General features: G+C 41.6%; 1 protein-coding gene across 18 annotated transcripts in view; it reads right to left on the bottom strand.

Moving 5' to 3' along the window:
* Positions 1-20,193, bottom strand: part of SACM1L (SAC1 like phosphatidylinositide phosphatase) — a 71,518-nt gene that overhangs the window by 8,949 nt on the left and 42,376 nt on the right. For 5 of the 18 annotated variants that reach the window (XR_010946980.1, XR_010946982.1, XR_010946984.1 and 2 more), the window contains exons 12-22: positions 19,947-20,026; positions 17,387-17,485; positions 14,042-14,180; positions 11,909-11,978; positions 11,720-11,792; positions 10,827-10,920; positions 10,615-10,707; positions 9,889-9,946; positions 3,495-3,616; positions 1,772-1,852; positions 500-627 (exon numbers count right to left, since the gene is read on the bottom strand). Coding sequence is in view for 3 of the 18 variants with exons in the window: in XM_067754099.1 (XP_067610200.1) it covers positions 1,356-1,364; positions 1,772-1,852; positions 3,495-3,616; positions 9,889-9,946; positions 10,615-10,707; positions 10,827-10,920; positions 11,720-11,792; positions 11,909-11,978; positions 14,042-14,180; positions 17,387-17,485; positions 19,947-20,026 (918 nt within the window). In the remaining 15 variants the exon portion in view is untranslated. Of the gene's footprint in view, positions 1-499; positions 628-1,222; positions 3,617-4,913; positions 6,759-9,888; positions 9,947-10,614; positions 10,708-10,826; positions 10,921-11,719; positions 11,793-11,908; positions 11,979-14,041; positions 14,181-17,386; positions 17,486-19,946; positions 20,027-20,193 lie in introns of those variants that run through there. The other 13 variants (XR_010946985.1, XR_010946987.1, XR_010946989.1 and 10 more) reach the window with 12 other exon arrangements.

Genomic DNA, 20,193 nt, shown 5'->3' with positions numbered 1-20,193 from the left:
TGCATGAAGGCCATCACGTGAGAAGAGGATCACATGATAACAGGAAGGGTAGCATCCAAAAGAGAAATTAGGAGAAAAAATTCTAATTTGGTGGATTTAAACAGAATGTGAGCTCTTCCGAATTGCTGCAGAATCTTTCCAACCCTTTTGAGAGGTGCCCTGGGCAGTCTGCCCACCTCAGAATCCCTTGTTGGCTGAGGCCATGAGAAGCCACACAATAGGTTTGGGTGTGACCTCAGAACTGTCCTGGGGCGGAAAGAGCGTGTAAACTATTGTGTTAGATTTCTGTAAAAGTTATTTTACATAGAAAAATTAATTTATGGCTGTTCCACTTTATAGATAGAAAAGCTGGGGAAGAGAATTAATTCACCCAACCATTTTCTACTCAGCATCCAGTCAGGAAGAAAAAAAACGAGCGATTTAAACAATCCTTTGCAAGGCAAAAAGTACGTCTACAAATATGAAATTCTCAACCAGAATTTTCTGACCAGTCTCTTACATGTGAATCATGTGTCCTTTCGTATTGCCCACCTGCATAGGATCAGCCTTTATGGAGTATATTACAATCCAGTGTCTGTGTAGGCTCTGGGGAAAGTTCTGGTCCCTGGACTTCATGGCTTTTAGATTCTGGAAGGGAAAAAGACAATGATAGATAACAAATGATACTAATTACAGACTGTGATCTTTTCTAAGAAGGAAATAAATGGGCCAAGTGATGGTGTGAGAGGGACAGTGCTTCAATCAGGTGGTCGAGGAGGAGATACGTGGACTGAATTTTGAAGAAGAATGAACTAGTTATTGGAATTGCTGGAAGGTCTGTCCAGGCAGAGGCAATGACAGTGCAAAGGCCCTCAGGAGAGAAAGAGCAGAAAGGAGGCCTGTGGTTGGACTGGGGACGGGAGCGATGGGAGATGAGCTTGGAGAAGTGGGCAGAAACCAGGTCATATAAGGCCTTATAGGCCACAACAGAGCTCCGGTTTCCTTCAAAGAGCAAGAATCTCACCTGAGGGTTTAACGTGGGGCCCTGCGTCATCTAGTTTACACTTGAAAGATCACTTGTAGCTGTGGAGAACAGACTGGAGAGGGTTGTAGATGGGGACCTTGGAAAATTATTCCAGGAGCTACTTTAGGAAGTCCATGGGAAAGATGATGGTGGCAGAGACTTGGAAATGAATATGGAGAGGAATAGGTGGGTCTGAGTTATATTTTGGCAGGGGAGAGTTGCCAAGACTTGCTTATGGACTGGATGCATAGTTGAGAGGAGAGGGATGAAATGTTTGACTTACTGGGTGGATGCTGGTGGCATTTCCTGAGATGGAGAAAACTCGGCATGGAACCAGTCTGCAGAGTATAAATCAAGAGCTCTGGGGGGAAAAAAAAAGAGCTCTGCTTGACCATACTGAGTTTGAGATGCCTGTGAATCAGGTGGGAATATCAGGTAGGCAGCAGAACATTAGAATCTGAACCTTTTGGAAAGGTCCGATCTAGATGTATATATATTTGGGAGTCACAGCATCAAGATGCTATTTTAAAACCATGGGTCTAAATGACATCACCTGGGGTAAGTGGGTACATGGAGAGGAGGGCTTAGGACCAAAGCCTACAAAAAAATCCAACATGTGTCCAGACAGGGCCACAGGTTCTTTTCCATCTTTCTCATTGAGAGAGGGGGTCTGTGTCCCTCCCCCTGAATCTGAGTGGGTTTGTGAGTGCTCCAACCAATAGACTATGGCAGAAGGGACACCACTGGACATTAGAGGCTAGATCATACCATGCAAGCTTCCACCTGGTTTTCACTCCGGCCGCCGTGAACCAACCAGGTATGAAGTCCTACGACCTTGAGGCTGCCATGCTGCAAAGCCACATGGAGGTGCTCCAGCTCACAGGACCAGCTGGTCCACCTTCCACCCACCCTTGTGCAGCACCAAACCAGCACAGACCAGAGACCAGCCCCTCTGTCAGCTGAGTATCACTGAGTGACCTCTGTCAGTGCCATCTGGAACAGAAGAGATCACCCAGCTGTGCCAGGCTCCATTCCTAACTCGCAACACTGTGAGATTACTTTCCAGAAATAGATAACTAGAACAGGGATAAAGCAGAGAGGAGACATCAGTAGGCAATGGAGTTGTGAGTAAAGCTGGACAGAACCCAGGAGAATGTGTGCTCCCAAAAGGTCAGGAGAAGGACATCTTAAATTCTCCAAACATGACTTACAACCTGTACTTTCTACTTCTCCTAACCTCAGAGTCTATGTTTAAACCGAAATCTAATAGGAGCTCAATTTAGGACATAAAATGTAACATGATATTTTAATAGATGAAACTTTAGCTTCCTACAGCTAGAAAAATAAACAGGCAACAGGCACGCATCACTGAAAATGGTGAAGAAAGACGAATATCTGGGCCTTTGGCTAAAACAAACAAAAAGCAAAGACAAAGTTACGCTCAGAATAATCTGTAAAGGGAAGTGCTAAGAACAAACAGGCCATCTGACCAGTTCACGCAGGACCAGGGCATTCGTGGTAATAATTAAACATGTCACAACTCCTTTTAATTGTCTCTCCCCCTCCACCCCCACAGTGAAATCCCATTTATGGAGCCTCTGCGTGATGTCCAACCCAGAGGATGAGAGCTGGACATCAAGGAAGAGCTCCCGCCTGTAGATTTACCTGGGTTTCTCAGCAGGGGTGTGTCCGTGTGCATGTGTTATCCTAGGGAACTGCCATATGGATGAGAATCCAAGAATTTATAGTTAAGAGACCAAGTTCAACACACAAGTGAGGCCCAAATATAAATTAGAGCCCATGTTTTCTTTAACTCCACGGCCAGAGTGCTCGCCCTCATGCGAGCCTTATTCAAAATCAGTTTCACAGAATCGTCCTATTGAGATGCTCTGTAAATAAAAAATTCCACAGACCAAAAAGTCTGGGTGCTGCTGCGTTGCACACACCCTCTAGGGGAGTCAAACCTCTGACAAGTCTGAGAATTGAGACAAGTCTTTGACTATGTTTAACCCAATGTTTCCAAATGGTTCTCACCACAGATCCCTACTGTCAAAAAACAGCTCTGAGCACACAGGACTCGTGTTATTCCAAACACTCAAGACAATGCTTTGCCGAACAGACTGAGAAGCTGGGGGCCCAGAGCTCAGGGAAGAGCCAGGCCATCCTGCAAGACACGGCTGCGTGAGGAAGAGTTCTCAGCAGTGAAAACACCCAGGCCAACGGGACAGAACAGAAAGCCGAAACCCCGCAAGTGGAGGGGAGCCTGATGTGTGACGGTGGCAGCACCGCACAGCAGGACGGAGGGAGTCGGGAAGGCTCTCTGCTGACTCTTCCCGTTAACCCAGTGGGAAAAGAAAACTGGAGCCTGTGTCGGATGCCAGCACACAGTCCCTCCCCAGGGGCTACACTCTCCTCCCTCCATCACTTCAAGTATGGCCATGCGACTTGCTTTGACCAATGAAATGTGAACAGAAGAGATTGTCACCTTGACCTTCAAGCAGAAACTTCTCCCTTTTCTTTCTGCCAGGATAACTGGTAATGTTCCTGTGTGAAGCTGTTCCATCACTCTGGGTCCCAGGATGCAGATGTCATGTGGCAGAGCTGCAGCAGACCCTTCAAGGATACACAGAATGAGTGAGAAATAAGTCTTCATTTTTTTAAAGCCACTGAGATTTGGGGATCATTTGTTACCGCAGCATAATCTGATCTACCTGGATTGACACAGACCATTTCCTTACTTTATAGAATGGAGAAAAGACCTGACGTGAAAAAGCAAAATTATGTGAAAAGAAGTCCCTTGGGGTTGAGCAATGTTGTCTTACCCAAGCACAAGGGATGGTAGGAAATTTCTGGTAAATTCAACACCATTGAAATTATACACTTCTTTCACCAAAAGTAACCACAAGAAAATGAAAAGACAAGCCACAAACTAGAAGAAGATATATGTAGTACATATAAGCAACAAAGAATTACTCTCCAGAATATATAAAGAATTTCAGAAATCTTTAAGGACAAGCAATCTAACAGAAACAGGCAAAAGACCTCAAAGGCACAGCACAGGAAACACCCGATTCCCTCCAGCACCAGCTCTGAATCATAACTTTGGATTTTTCTCTCCTTACAGGCTATGGGAACAGACTTCCAGAGAGCCCCACCTCCCGGTATTCATGCCCTGTGTAATCCCCTCCCCGAGTGAGCTGATCTAGTGGCTTGTTTCTAATGCATAGAATATGGCACAAGTGATGGGATGACACTTCTGAGATTAGGTTAAAAAAGACTGTGACTTCCATCTTGCTGGCTTTGGTGAACCAAGCTGCCAAGGTGGAGAGGTCCACGTGCCAAAGAACATAATATTTTGAAGACTTAACTGTAATTTATCTGTAGTAGGAAAACTTCTAACATCAGGACTCATAGGCAAGCAGGAGGAAAAACCCCCAAATGCTTGTTTAAGCCACTTCCCCCCAAAACACCCTTCACACACCACACACACACGTGCAAGGGTCTCCTAGGCACCGAGGTGTCTACATCAGCATTTCCCTCGGGCTCCCTGACATCTTCCTGTGGCCTGAGAGGACGTTTTCTAATAAGCATATTGTCCCACTTCTTGGTTGAGAGCCTCTATCATTTTGAAAAAGAAATTACAATTTGGAGGTGGGAATACAGGGGACATCTTTTAATGAACAATATACTAAATATTCCCCTGGAATACCTGTAACTGAAAAATAATTATAAGGATAAACACAATTTTTGAAGTGGCCATAATTGGAAAGTAGAATTTCAGAAGCTACTCATTTTCTTGCTTACTTACATTGTCTAATTCTTCTATAATGACCACACATTGCTTTGCATGTTTTTTATAAAAAAGAACATCCCTTTGTAAAACAAGGTATAGGAATGACACCAACATTAGTTAGAAAAGAGTATGACATTTTATTTTCACTTACGGATGGACAGTACATGAATTTAGAAATATAATCATTGCAAGGTTCTGAAATATTGATACCTTAAGATCTAACACACCAACATTAGCCCATTCACTGCAAAACAGCCACATCAGCAGTTCAGATTTGGTCTTTGTTGTGGTCGCTGAAATAAGTTCTTAATGTGAAATGCCCAGTAGCATCTGAGTAATACATTACAGTAGACATGAACTAAGTTTCGATATTTCCTCTTTGGAACGAATTATGCTTATTTACAAGTTAAGAGTAGGTAGTTCTAATTACTTACCCTATTGTGAGTTTTAATGACTGACTTTAAGCTACAGAGGGTTTTCCAGCTATTATTTCCTTTAAAGTTTCTAAAAGCAACAACTCTTATTAATGTTTATAAAAGATAATGTTGGAAAAAAGGTAATGTTAAAATCAAGGCGCTCTTTAGAGATATTTAAGGACAGGAAAAGGTATTACCATTGAAAAAACTGTACATATTTTCAAGCACAACACAAATATTGTAGCAGTATTTAATTGAACTATTTTAAAATAGTGGCAATTATACTTCCTTACATACTTTTCTAATTTTTAAACCTCATAATTACAATTTGAATATACAGTCTGACTTATAATTAGAACTATGCACAGCTTCTAGAGTGTATTTTTTCAGATTTATTTCTTCACATAAATTAAAGTTTAAGTTGGTCCTTGATTTGGAGAGCTGTAACTACCTGGAAGCACTAAATTTTAGGCTTACTGACAGCTAACAAAAACCCTTAAATAGGGAAAAGCATCGACACTACCGTGCGTGGAAAAGCAGTTGCTGCCTCCAAGTGCAACATTGGATTCAGCACAAGACCTGCTCAGAGGCCTGCATGTCTCCATGAAAGACCCCCAAGAAACCAAAAGGTCCAGAATGAAGGAGCTGACCAACCAAGGGCATTTTCCACACTGGGGCAATCCTGAAAACAGAGGAGGCTTTGGACCTCTAGCATAAGAGAGAGACTTCACATTCTTTGATTTCATTTACACCTTTTAAAAAAGATAAAATACACCTGAACCTTTTTCATCACACTTAAACTGCACAGCTCAAGCTGACTGAACTCATAAGGCAGCCCAACTGAAGCTCCAAAGGAACACCAGACCCTGGTCTCCTCTTTCCTACCATGTAGTCACAGACTATTTCGTCCAACTACTTGATGTATGTAAAAGACATTTTATAAACAGAGTAGACTTAGCTTATTATTAAACTAAAGAAAAGTCCAAAGATTTATGGAAAAGTATGCTTGCTAACAGAAACTGCTTCTACAGTGACAATAAACTGAGCTAGAAAAATAATTTCACTGTTTTAAATAAGGAAAGAAGCTAGATTTTTTTAAAATATATTACTTATTCTGCAACAGCTGATTAAACTGACAATGAATAGATTCCTTCCATTCCGTGAGCTGAATTGAGGTTACATTTTAATTATAGAATAGCTTCAAATGATAACCATCCCAATAGTAAAGAGATCATCAAGGCAGTAACATCAGATCAATTCTAAGTCATCACCCCCACACAAAGCGCAAGATGTGCTTTTGGATAAAGGATTTAAAAAGACCTTGGGCTGACGTGGAAAGCGGGTCAGTAAAGACTCCAGTTCTGCAAAATGGAATCTTCCAAGCCAAGCCGCTTTCCACAGACACAAATTCAGTCTATCTTTTCTTTCTGGACCAATCTGGGAGCATCAACAAAATCTTTGCCATTGTAAAGAATAATAAAAAATGTTCCAATGCTTGCAACTCCCCAGAAGAGCACATATGCCAGTGTTTCTGTCCAGGTGTCACCTGTTGATTTTAAAAACAAAGAGCTGATAAATAACAAGTCATTTTATTGATACTAGATCCAGCTTTCAGCCGTTTAGCACATCTTGACAACATTAAAGTTTACAAACACATCCAAAGGAAAAATATAAGAACCTCTCAATTAAGGTTTAAAACAGTGGTTCTCAAACTCTGGCTGGCAACAGAATCCGCTTCAGGGCTTGATAAAGAATCAGCTGCTGGGCTGAACCCCAGTGTCTGTCTCATTTAGCAGGCCTAGGGTGGCGTCCAAGAATCTGCATTTCTAACCAGTTTCCAGATTATGCTGATGCTATGGGTCGAGAGACCACATTTTGAGAACCGCTTGACTAAACTAATTTCAGGTTATATCAAGCAAATAGTAATTATTAGTTTTAGATTATATACTTTAATATTATAAGAAATTATTACTAATAGTTTAGTTCATAGTCCTATCTATGACAGGTATCAGCTACTACCAAAATGCTAACACAAAAAATACTGGGTTGGCCAAAAAGTTCATTCGGGTTTTTCTGTTATGGAAAATAACTTTACAAATATACATGCTTCAGAAAAGTTATGTATTAAAGTGTATAGGGGCTTCCCTCGTGGTGCAGTGGTTCAGAGTCCGCCTGCCGATGCAGGGGACACAGGTTCGTGCCCCAGTCCGGGAAGATCCCACATGCCGCGGAGCGGCTGAGCCCGTGAGCCATGGCCGCTGAGCCTGCGCGTCCGGAGCCTGTGCTCCGCAACGGGAGAGGCCACAACAGTGAGAGGCCAGCGTACCGCACAAAAAAACAAAAAAAAAATAAAGTGTATAAAACAAAACTCAATAAATACAACATATTTAACACAACTCTCCTGAGATGCACTTTTTTTTCAAAGTCTAGAGTACATGAAGGAAGCAGCAGGCCAATGGGAAAAGGTCTATTTTGTTCAACTCCTTGAACAGGTGAACCCAGTGTTGCTTCTCTCCTGCAATAGTACTGGCCTCACCTGCTGACAGGGAAACATGCAGAGGTCAACAGCCAGTTAAGAGGGCACGCCAGAAAGGAAATCAGGGTGTAGACACTTTCCTAATAAGCTGTCAGAGAACATGCTTGCATTTATTTGCTATTCTCTTAAATACCAAAGTAGGGGCTAGAAATCAGACACTGTCATATCTAAACACCACAAAGATCATTACTTTACAACAATTAACTGACATGAGATGTTACTAACCACAGCATCCAGTATCTTTTCACTTGAAAACATTCAAACTTCCACAATTGCTAATTTTGACAGCTCTGGGTTTTAAAACTCTTTTTGGATAAAGAAAAAAGCAGTTCCTCACAAGCCCACTCTGGGACACTCCCCAAAGGAATGGTCCATTTGTTCAGGCTGAGTCTTGGTCTTGATCTCCCTGCCTTTCCAGAGGTTCCACAGGGAAATGTAAGTATATAAAAAGACCAAAATAACAAAACTAATTCAGCAGTGGAGTGGGTCCCAGAAAATGGCATCCAATGGGCAATGTTTTAAAGAGAGAAGTCAAAGGATCTAGGGTGTGAACTGAACCGTGAGCAGCACATGCCAGCTGGTCCTGTCCTCTTCCTTCCTGCCCCAAATGTGACACAGACCCCCTAGTCATGCCGCACAGTGATGCTGTACTCGAGAGTCCTCGGCTTGTTTTTGCACTGTGATGGTTTTTACATTTTTAAAGAACTGTAAAAACAAACTGTGCAAACAGAGACCGTATATAGTTTACAAAATCTAAAATATTATCTGACTCTTCAGAAAACGTCTGCTAACCCCTGCCCTAGAGTAACAAGAAGACAGCTCCTCCCTGTGTCATGACTACCTACACTGCTGAACACTGAGGGGATTACAGAGATGAACAGGTTCTGAGCCTCCCCCAAGAAGCTGGCAGAATTAGTGTGGGGTGTGGGGGGCGAGGAGTCCTTAATTCAGCAAAGTTTTACGGAGGGCAAAACTGTATCCCAGACACAGGAGGTAAAACAATGAGTAAGACACCATCTCTGCCTTCAAAAAGTTGCTGATTCAGTGAGAAAGACGAATGAGTATGCAAATCACTACCACACAAACAGAAATACACCTTGGGTGCATTCAGGACCCCAAAGAGTACAGCGCCTCTGAAGAAGAAATCCCTAGGTGCTTACAAGGTTAAAAGAAGAAAGTGCTATAAGAGAGGTACACAAAATGCTGTGGAAATCAGAAAGGGGGAGATGAGGTCTGTGTGGGAGAACAGAGAGACACTTCATGAGAGGAGAGCCTGAGGATGGCAGAAGTCAGCCAGGCAGAGAAATTCAGGATTCAGCCCAGAATTCAGCCCAGCGAATTCAGGATAGAGGATGTGACTGGAGGTGCCTAAGGCTGCACCTCGAGGCACAATGCAACGTGTTACAGACTCAAACTCCCAGAGCACTGAACACTGCTTAACATGCATTTAAGATGAAAATGTCTCCATTAACTTAGTAACACAGAAAAACATTGAGAGAGAAAAGAAAACCAATAAAGACTTTGTTAGCTCAGGTTCTTAGGCAATTTCGCTATTAAAATTTAAGAAGTAATGTATTTATCTATAATAACATTTATTCGTCCAACATAGGTGGTTGGTTAAATAAATTATACATCCATTAATGGAATACTGTGCAGCCATTAAAAATAAAGAACGCGGGGAAATATTTATATTGCTCAGTGAAAAAACAGCTTACAAAAAAATTTGTATCTCACTTTTGAAAAAAAGAATACACACTTATAGAGATTAAAACATCAAAATGTTAAGAGTAATTAGCTTATCTCTGAAAGGCAAGAGGATAAATAACATTATCTTCTTTTTTGCCCAACTGTATTTTCTGTAATTACTATGTATTACTTTGATAGCAAGAAAAAAATATTTTAAAAAGCTTAAGTGGGAAAAAAAAAAAAAGCTTAAGTGGAAAAAAAAAGTATCAAGCTACTGAGTATACATTTTTCCTTCTGTCACATCTAAGGACTAATCCTCCCACCTGCCCACTTAACTCATTCAATTCAATAGGGAAACATCAAGTACTGAATAGGCGCAAACTTAAGACGCTGTACAGGAAAGTTCAACATTCTAAGAAATGACTGTAAGAATGTGAAACAAGGGCAGACTTACCAGCCATAAGCAAACAGATAATGCACATGGAAAAGGCGACAACCATGATAATAGGCAACTGGAAAAGAAAACGGAAAGAGAAACCATCACATAAGATGCTAATCAATGGTTGTACAATCAGTTATGCATGCTTTGCTTTAAAGAGAATAAAACCCTTCTGCAATCTAATATACAAAGTATCTTTCTTTCAGCAAAACACCATTATTTAGAGTTTCGATCATAACTGCCCAAATCTTCGAACAGGTTAAAAGATCTGAAAAAACATGGCTTTGCTCCAAACCAGGGAGTGCTAAGCAGAGGGAGGTCGCCCAGATGAGAACCCAGACACCAGGCCCCTCCACTCCAGGACACCCTGCCCACTGGAATGAGACCCCAGAGAGGCTCTTGAAAAGTCTTGTGAACAGAGGAGTCAACTTCAAGGTCACAAGTTTGCCTCTGGCAATCCCTGAACCTCAGGGGAGTAGTCTCCAGAAATGAGAAGCCCTCACACTCCCCATGCGTCTGTGTTCTCACTTAAAAAGGATCTGCCAAAGACAGTCAAGTTTGAAAGAAGACAAACATTCCAAAGTTATTTTACTCCTCTCCCTGATCTGCTCCTTGGGGACACTTAAATATTTATGTTCCATTTAGAACAACATACAATGTTTTATATCAAGGGGAGTTGGCACCATCTCTAACTTCAGACACAATGCTTTTAACAACTTGAAAAACATAAACGTTTCTTACAGCCAGGAATTTCAAATCCCTTGGCACACTTAAAGGACTATGAGATTCTAATTCATCCACTGAATAGTTCCCAAGAAATAAGTCTATGGAATCCTAGAAGAGAAAAAAAGGAAATTAGTAACTCCCAAATTAGATATGATTATATTACAGAAGAACAGTACAAAGATACAGCCACCTAATGACCAAAAATTAGCATCAAATAACAAACTTACTTGTCTAAATCCATCAGAAAAGTTGTTCTTGTAATACCGTATCAGTGAGTTCCAGCCATCCATTATAAGTCCCAACTGAGTTCTCTTCCCAGTTCTGGTTAAATATGAGGTTAAGTTTTGAGTTACAGATTTGCATTAATATGCAATTATGCATTAATGCAATTATGCATTAGTATGCAAAAATATAAAATTCTCACACTGTTTTACAGCCAATAAGTATGTGGTATGGAGATAGGTGAATTATAAAGATTTTTTTTAAAAACATCCCTGAATATATGAAGGAGACACCTCACAAAAGAAACCAATATCGGGTCCAAGAAATGTGTATCCTATTTGTAAAATATTACCGAAGTAGGCACACAGAGGAAAAATGCTCAGTTCCACTTGCAAAGACAAGAAGTAAGAAGAGAAACACACAGCCCAGGTTAAGTGGCATGAAACAGCAAAGAGACTGGAAAGCTTATCTTGCTCCCAGGGAATCCATATAGCAGAAAAAGACCCAACCACATGTGTAACAAATTCAAAACATTCTAACCTCTCACTACCCAGTGTGGTCCTTGAAAACAGCACCAGCACCACCTGGGTACAGAATCTCAGGCCCTGCCCCAGACCTGCTGAGTGGGACTGGGGTGAGTCAGGTGCACAGTAAGCTTTGAGAAAAGCTAAGGAGCCATGGTTCTCAACCCCCACTGTGCATCAGAATCACCCAGAGATGCTAAGAAGACACCAGTGCCTGGGCCCCATCTCCCTGCAGTCCTGACTTGACCGGTCTGAAATGAGGCCCAGGCACTGGTGGTTTGCTGTTGCTATTGTCTAAAAGTTGCCCGAGTGATCTACTATGCACCAGAACTGTGAACCACTGGTCTGGAATGGGATTTTAAAGCATGGCTTGCCTGGTAAAGTCAGTCTTCAAGGCACCAGTTCCCGCATACTGTTTGGCACAAGCATTTGCATTGTCAGCCCAGGCTGCGAGAAAAAGTAAAAATCAGCTGATAATGATTAAAATAACAACCAATGCTCTAAATCCAAATTATTTATTTCAAACTTTGAGTAACCTTGCCTCTGTTAAAGAAATTACCTACCGTTTTTGTAAATCTTCTCAAATTCATCTTGTTCTTCAAGCTTTTGTCCCACATGCAAAACTCCTAGTCTCTGGAATAAGAATCATACCTATGTTTATGTATAACAGATTTCAGCACATATGACTTAGGAAGAAAAAGCAGAGTCCCCAGATCATCTGTCACCTGGCTGTAGGTGGGAGATGCTTTCCCTGTACATGGGGACCACAGCACTCTCCCGCTCAGGCCAGGCTGCAAAAGCCTCTCTTTGGGCTTCCTTCTGCCCATAGCCCCCACTCTCCCTTGAGCCCCAGCATCGCAGGAACAGTGGCAAGACTGTAAACTCAGAGACAGGGGCAGAAGGGAAAGGACGGGGGAGAGGGAAGGCTGCTGCAGGATTCCAGCCATTACTGCCTCCTTTCCTGCCACCCCCAACCTTCCACTGACTTTACCCCTGAGAGTACCTCCTCACAATTCACCATCTCCAGACTTCTGACCTCCAAACTTATCCCCTAACCCTGGGACCCTTTGAGAACTGGGATGAATACTACCTACCTACCTCCCCATAAACAGCCCTTTGCATATCATCTCAGAGGACTCCTGGGCATCCTGAAGCTCTCTATGGACTCCCCACTGGAGTTCACTGACCACAGATTAGGAACTCCTGCCTTGGTCTTTGTCTCAGACCCGCTACCCTCTTAGAACCACCATCTTCACTGCTCAGCTCAAATGACATCTCGCTCTCTCTCCCTCAGAATGGGGCCTACCCATGCTCAATGACCTGCCCTCACTGGAAGGGGAAAGGCACAACTGGAGTCCCCACATTAGCTGGCATTGAGGCTAGAGAGGTTCCTGCCCAAAGACTCTCTGAAGGTTGGTTAGGTTTTATAATACTATTTTCAGCATGTAAATTAGTTAAATACAGATTACAAAACCTAGTTAAATAGAGTTCTGTTAATCAGCCTTGGAAACAACCATTCCTAATATTGTTTCTATTGAAAAATATATTCTGAAGTACAATAAATCCAACAGACTGACAAGGACACAGTACCATACAAGCTAGAGAATGCTCAAAGAGGGCAACCACTCCTTTGGTGTGTCCTACTTGAGGATTTGGGGAGGTATTTTCCCTCCATAATTCTGCCCTGAGTCCCATAAAATTGTCATAAACAAAGTTGAATGTTTACGAATTATTTAGGCAGGAAACCACTTGGGATGCATTTTGTTTGCTCCCTACATCAAATGCCAATGTGATCTGGAAATCTGGGATATACATATTTTTAATTCCAAATATAAAGAGAAGAAAATATTTATACCTATTCTTTCTCAACAACACAGTCTTACTGGTAAAGCAAAGCTGTGTCAGAAACTTTATACCTGGGAGTTAATATCCCTTGCCAAACAATAAAAGAGGTGCAAACGAAAACAACTTTTGAGGTACTATTCTGTACTACTAAAGAAGAAATAAAACCTTTCTAAATAAAAATATTTAATGCTGGCAAGATTCACTTTTCACTGCTGGCTAGTCTTAGGGGTAACTGGTATAACCCTCTTGGAAAGTATATATTCTCTTTAACCCAGGAGTTAACCCAAAGGAAATAATTCAAGCTAATAATAATATACATAGGTATATTCTCTATAGCCTTATTTATAAGCCAAAAATATAGAAACCTAAATGGCTTAGTAAATTATAGCACAACAATGCACCTCTTAAAAACTATGATCATGGGCTTCCCTGGTGGCGCAGTGGTTGAGGGTCCGCCTGCCGATGCAGGGGACACGGGTTCGTGGCCCGGTCCGGGAGGAACCCACGTGCCGCGGAGCAGCTGGGCCCGTGAGCCGTGGCCGCTGGGCCTGCGCGTCCAGAGCCTGTGCTCCGCGGCGGGAGAGGCCACAGCAGTGAGAGGCCCGCGTACCGCAAAAAAAAAAAAAAAACTATGATCACATATAATGCTAGAGCAAAAAGGCAAAATTTAAAACTGTACACACACTGACCATGGTTATGGACAAAGTGTACATCCATGGATGGCAAGACACAAAACCAAAAAGAATTGGGTTAGGATGGGGGCATGTGAATGTTTCTTGTTATTGGTTTTTAGAGATGAAGTTTCTTTTTGCTATATTGTTTATCTGATAAAAGAAAAAAAGCATTTGTACCTGAAGCTGGGCCTGAAGCGAACGACGAGCTAACAGACTCTGGATCACATTAGTTCTGTCCAGACAATCCATGCAATTGCTGCGGAACACGCCTTCCTGGTTAGTCACCACCTTGCCGTCAGAGTCCACTAGAAAATAACTAAAACATATTTATATAAACACTCTCATACCAAAGTCAGCCAAGCCTACTAAGGACAGACCTCTTATAACACAGGTCCATGTCAGAGACGTTATTAAAACTGAATTAAACCTAAATTAAAAGGTCACATGGGAAATGTACAGCTCAGGTATATTTGATTACCAAAGACCAAAAGGAAGTTTGAACAGAAGAGGCAAGACAGCCCCTATCTCAAAACAACTGTAGCATCAAGGTCACTTCACCCAAGAGATGTGAAAAGGGACAGTTGGGAGTACTGTAAAGACGGCTATGGTCATCACCATGTTTCCCTAAGGCCAGAAGAGGTCTTCCTTTGACATAATTATTGCACCTATGCCCCCTACATCGGGATTTCTTGAAGCACAGTCCCCTGTGCTATCTGTATCAGAATTCCCTGATGTGTTTGTTAAAAATGAGGATGCTTGGCCTTGAAATAAACTGAGTAAGACTCTCTGAAGCAAGGGCTGGATATTGTGCATTAAAAATATTTAAAAATCCCTTCTTAAAATGGGTAATAGGGCTTCCCTGGTGGTGCAGTGGTTAAGAATGCCAATGTAGGGGACACAGGTTCGTGCCTTGGTCCGGGAAGATCCCACATGCCGCGGAGCAACTAAGCCCGGGAGCCACAACTACTGAGCCTGCGCTCTAGAGCCCACGAGCCACAACTACTGAAGCCCGCGTGCCTACAGCTCGCGCTCCACAAGAGAAGCCACCGTGATGAGACCATGCACTGCAATGAAGAGTAGCCCCCGCTTGCTGCAACTGGAAAAGCCCATGTACAGCAATGAAGACTCAACGCAGTCAAAAATAAAATAAATAGATAAATGAATTAATTTAAAAAAGAAGGGTAATATATGCAAATAGTACTAAATTTATAAGGTATAATAGGGTATTATTTGAAAAATCCATTTTCCTTTCTCCCCTGAACCACCCAGATATCTGCACTGGAGCCAACCATGGTTACCAGTTCCTGTGTTTCTGTCATTTTTAACAATCTGTTCAGATTATTCTATGAACTCAAAAATTTGACAATGTTGACACAGTGTGGCAGTAAAGAGCATGGACTTTGGCAGCAAACAACTGGTTTGCTACCCTTAGCTCCTCAGGCAAGTTACTAGCTGTGTAACTTTAAGTAATTAACCTCATCTCTCAGAGCCTAAATTTTTTTCACCCACGAAATGGAGATGACAGCATCACCATTAGGCCGCTCTTAGGTTTAAATGAGATAATGTAAAATGCATATAAAGTGCTTAGCCAGAGTGTATGGGACAGAGAATACAATGAATACTAGATAATATTAATTTTATTGCAATTACTCCCCAAAATCAAAAAGTGAGGGAGAAACACAATAGATTCACCAAGGGCTAAAAATCATGACCTTAAAATTAAGGGCTTAAGGGACTTCCCTGGCAGTCCAGTGGTTAAGACTCCATGCTTCTAATACAGGGGGCATGGGTTCGATCCCTGGTCAGGGAACTAAGTTCCCACATGCTGTGAGGTGTGGCAGAGAAAAAAAAAGAAGGCTTATAAGAATGTGTTTAGACTAAAACTCTACATGAGGTTCATGCCAAACTGGTGAAGTTCGATTAGAGTATGTATATATAGAATGCATGTGAGTGTTGGCACCCCATTAGTACTTATAAACTAAATACTACATGTTTTATAAATATTATTTCTTAAACTATACAAGTCTAAGAGATAAGTATTATTATCTCCACTTTACAGATGGAGAAATCAAGATTTGAAGATAACTAACTTGCTCCTTGGTCACATGGCTAATACGAGGCAAACTGAGATTTCAAACTTATTGTGTAGGACCCCAAAGCCCAGATTCTTTCCACTTCCCCCCAAATCCCTGGAAACAAATGTGCAGAGAGGTCATCTGAAAGTCACAGGTGAAACGTCTACTGTCCCGGTGGAACATAGTGAGAGCAAGGGACAAAGATTCTGGTGTCAATGCTCCCTTCTTTCTTACACTCTGTGGGGCAATAATTAACAGATAAACCCAAGGAAGTAACCCCTCTGACAAGGTTTCTCTACCCCAATAATCATATAGGTCAACCCCCCTTCACTAGCTATGCTCAAAACAAAACCTCATAGAAGAGAAAAAAAAAAAAGCAGATTTAATTAACTATAGCTGATGACAATATGTATAAAAATATTTTTTTAAAAGCTGAAGGGCTTCCCTGGTGGCGCAGTGGTTGACAGTCCGCCTGCTGATGCAGGGGACACGGGTTCGTGCCCCGATCCAGGAAGATCCCACATGCCACGGAGTGGCTGGGCCCGTGAGCCATGGCCGCTGAGCCTGCGCGTCCGCAGCCTGTGCTCCGCAACGGGAGAGGCCACAACAGTGAGAGGCCCGCATACCGCAAAAAAAAAAAAAAAAAAAAAAAAGCTGAGCAAATGTCTACAGAAGTTTTACTATGTTACTGTGTAACTGAAATTACACAGTGCATTAGAACTACACAGGCAGAACAAAATGAGACTGGTTTCCAGATTCCTACTTCTGGCTTTAAAAATAGGTAAAGACTGACATGTGCATAGAGTACAGCGAATATATGAACCCACACAGTAAGTAACACTGTAAACACATATGAGAAGTACCATGAAGATATTCAGACCCTTTGATCCATTATCCTACCCTCAAGAATTTATTTCAGGAAACAGTTTAACAGAAGTAAAAATATATTTATACCCAGAGTGATTCACTGCAGCACAATCTTTCATGGTAGAGAAAAGGAAACAAACCAGATGCCCAATGCAAAGAAAAGCATTTAACTGAAACTGTACTATGACAAAATGGAACACAGAAAAGCCATTAAATGCTATCATTACAAAGACCTGGTAGGCTAATGACAAAATGTGATAAAATGTTTAGTGAAAATAACTGAACATAAAACAGTAGCAATCTAACTTCAATTATATAAAAATTTGTAAATGCGTAGAAGATAATACATAAAAATATGAAAATACCTGGACTTGGGTCATTTTTAAGAATTTTTAAATATTTAAAAATTACCAAGTCTCATCTTTCAGGGGAAAAAAAAAAACTACAAATGAGGGTATAGACAAGTGCTATCAACCTAGTGAACTATATCTGTAAGTCTGTTAGATAATGCATAATATACATGATTAACATATGCACCTACCTCATCCCTCAACCTCTGTAGGGAAATAACATAGCTTACCTTAATTCATCTTGCATTTCTGCTACTTGATCCAATAAAATACTTAGTCGATCCCATCTCATATTTTTACATTCCTTATGGAAGTCAAAGGCAATATATCTACCAAAAGAAAAGATATTCAGAAAGTGACTAAAGATTATTCATTTTCTTTCTGTTAATAATACCTTCATAAGCTGATCCTCCTCTCTACATACACATCGCCTGGGAACAGTAGAGCCTCCTTCACTCTGGGTTTACCACTATACATATACACATGCATGCAGGCATGCACAGACACACCCACCTTCTCATGCTCATATCTACTGAAGGAAAAAAATACACATACACTCTCTTCTATCTTCACATGTTTTTCTAGAGGCCCTGAGATAGGAGTAAAGAAGCCCAGCGAAATGCTACAGAAGCGAGCTCAGGAACAGCAATCAGGCATGTTAATATAAAGTAGCCTTGTCCAACTGAATATCTACTATATATTTATTCTCTACCCCCATGTGCAAAGAATAGGGTCTTTTTTTGATTTTCAAATCAATTAAGATGTTCAAAATGGTCAAATGCGATTCAGTCCAAGGAGGACTGGACTGCCTGTTGTGTATTAGGGGCTGTGAGAAGAACAGAAGCAGGATGGTCCCCATTCTGGTTAGTTACTGTTCATCCTACCAAAATATTCATTATCACTATCCATACATCACACATACATGTGGTAGAGAGAATTTTCTTGTCCATCAATCTGTAATGGGCTGTTTTCAGTTATCTAATATTTAAGAGGTATAAATCTCAAAGTTAGAACATATCTAACAGTGAAGGTGCCCTACTATGAGCTGGAAAATGTTGCCCCTGCCCCTTGAGAGGGGGCAACATCATTAACCAACTCCCGAAAGTCAAGAGAGGAAGAAAGAATGAAGAGAACCTGGGCACCAGGGTACATGAAGATTCTCACACATTCCACTTCTACCCAACTTCCTATTCAGGGATCAAGTCAAGTCATAAAGGAGGAGGACTAGAAGAACATTACACTCTCATCTACAGAGTTAAATTCAGATTAGGTGTCTGCCCTCATGGAGCCTTGGCTCCAATGGCCGAAGGGACATCAATGTAGGGAGGACTTCCAGCAGGTCAAGAGAGGGGCTTCTATCACCTCAATGGTTATCTCAGGGGAGAATGGGGTACTTAGAAATTAGTATAAAAACAGAAGTTAGCCAACTGTGACGCCAGACTTTGGGAAGACTGGGAGTGGGGGGAAGCATTTTCAAAGGCAGCTCCATTAGAAGTGGTGGTGTGATAGTTATTTTTGGAGTGCTCTGACCATAGCTCTAGACTTGCCTGAAAAATTTAAGTGGCTCACTAGCACATAAATGCACTTGGATTCTTAAGCTTGTATCCTTCTAAAATTACATTTGTATCTTCTAAGAATGTCTTACATCACTATATTTTGGTAACAATAGCTTTAGGGTGTTTATTCCTTAGCAGTATGTAACCTCCAAGTGCCCTGGAACACCAAGGGCATAACTTTAGACTCTTGACTTATGCCTCAAGTTCTCAAAGTTAGCTGCTGCTACAAGCACTAGAGGCAACTCTGGAGATGAGTATACCTACAGAAACCCTCTGAAGCACAGACAGGGGCTTAACCAGGGGTGTACAAAGGAGGCAGCAGATAGACTTTTTCCAGAATAGACATGTTGGGCTCTAAACCCAGTGATGCTGATTTTTCAGGTCTTAGGTATATTCTGAGTAATTCCTCTGAGGATTTTGAGGCACATCCTGGATAGGAATCACTTCTCTGACTCATCCAAGTGTGTTTGGGCAGGTTCCACTATGAGAAGGCAGAAATGGGCATGGAGTAAGGGTCTGATAAATTTGCTAGAGTTTTTGAGTTGGACAATAGGCTTAAATTCTTCCTCAAAGGTTCATTATATCATTCTATTTTTGTGTATGTCTAAAAATTTCCAGAGGTTAAAAAAATTCTCCCCAAATAACCGAGTACCATTTCTTTTAAAGTCTTCCCCCAATGCCTGTGACCACTTCCTACCACAGTATACCCCCACCTCCTACCCCGGTTTCCTAATGCAGAAGCTCCAAATGGGCTGACTCATTACCCTGCACATTTCCACAGGGCAACTGTTTATGTTTTAGGATCCCCCCTCTTTTGACAAGGGCACACAGAATTTGTAACTATTGCCTGCTGCCTTACAGGAGGGCAAGCTGCTGCTCCAGACAAGGCCGCCATGCAACAGTAAATTGCTCCAGCTCGTGTGGAGGTCAGGACCAGGCAGACCACACCAAACAAGCATGAGTAACTGAAATTCAAGACCCAATGGGCAGAGCGACACAAAGCCTCAAGGAGAGGATTTTAATCAAGGGCTAAACTTTTACAAAATTCAAATTAAAATTCAACTGTTAAGAAGTTATTCTGCAACATGAATTATGCCAGAGAAAATTTCAAGCTAACAAAATCATGCTTTGAAAACAACAAACTGAAATACATCTAGAGAGATCTATGTACTTACGTATATATGCACGGCACATCTACTGTGAAAATACCTACAACAGATTTCTAGTGAGGTACCTGATCATTCCATTTGCCAAGGAAGACACCATTGTTGCAAACGCCTGTTCAAGTGGCTTCTCTGAGCCCTTCTGATTAACCTGTAAAAAATTAAAAACACCACAGCCTGCTTTTTAAAAAAACATTTGTTTGTTTATTTATTTATTTATTTATGGCTGTGTTGGGTCTTCATTGCTGCACGCGGGCTTTCTCTAGCTGCAGCGAGCAGGGGCTAGTCTTCATTACAATGCGCGGGCTTCTCGTTGAG

This window comes from Pseudorca crassidens, chromosome 10 (genome assembly GCF_039906515.1).
Source record: "Pseudorca crassidens isolate mPseCra1 chromosome 10, mPseCra1.hap1, whole genome shotgun sequence".
NCBI classification, from domain to species: Eukaryota; Metazoa; Chordata; class Mammalia; order Artiodactyla; family Delphinidae; genus Pseudorca; species Pseudorca crassidens.
This window is presented reverse-complemented; position numbering and strand designations above follow the sequence as displayed.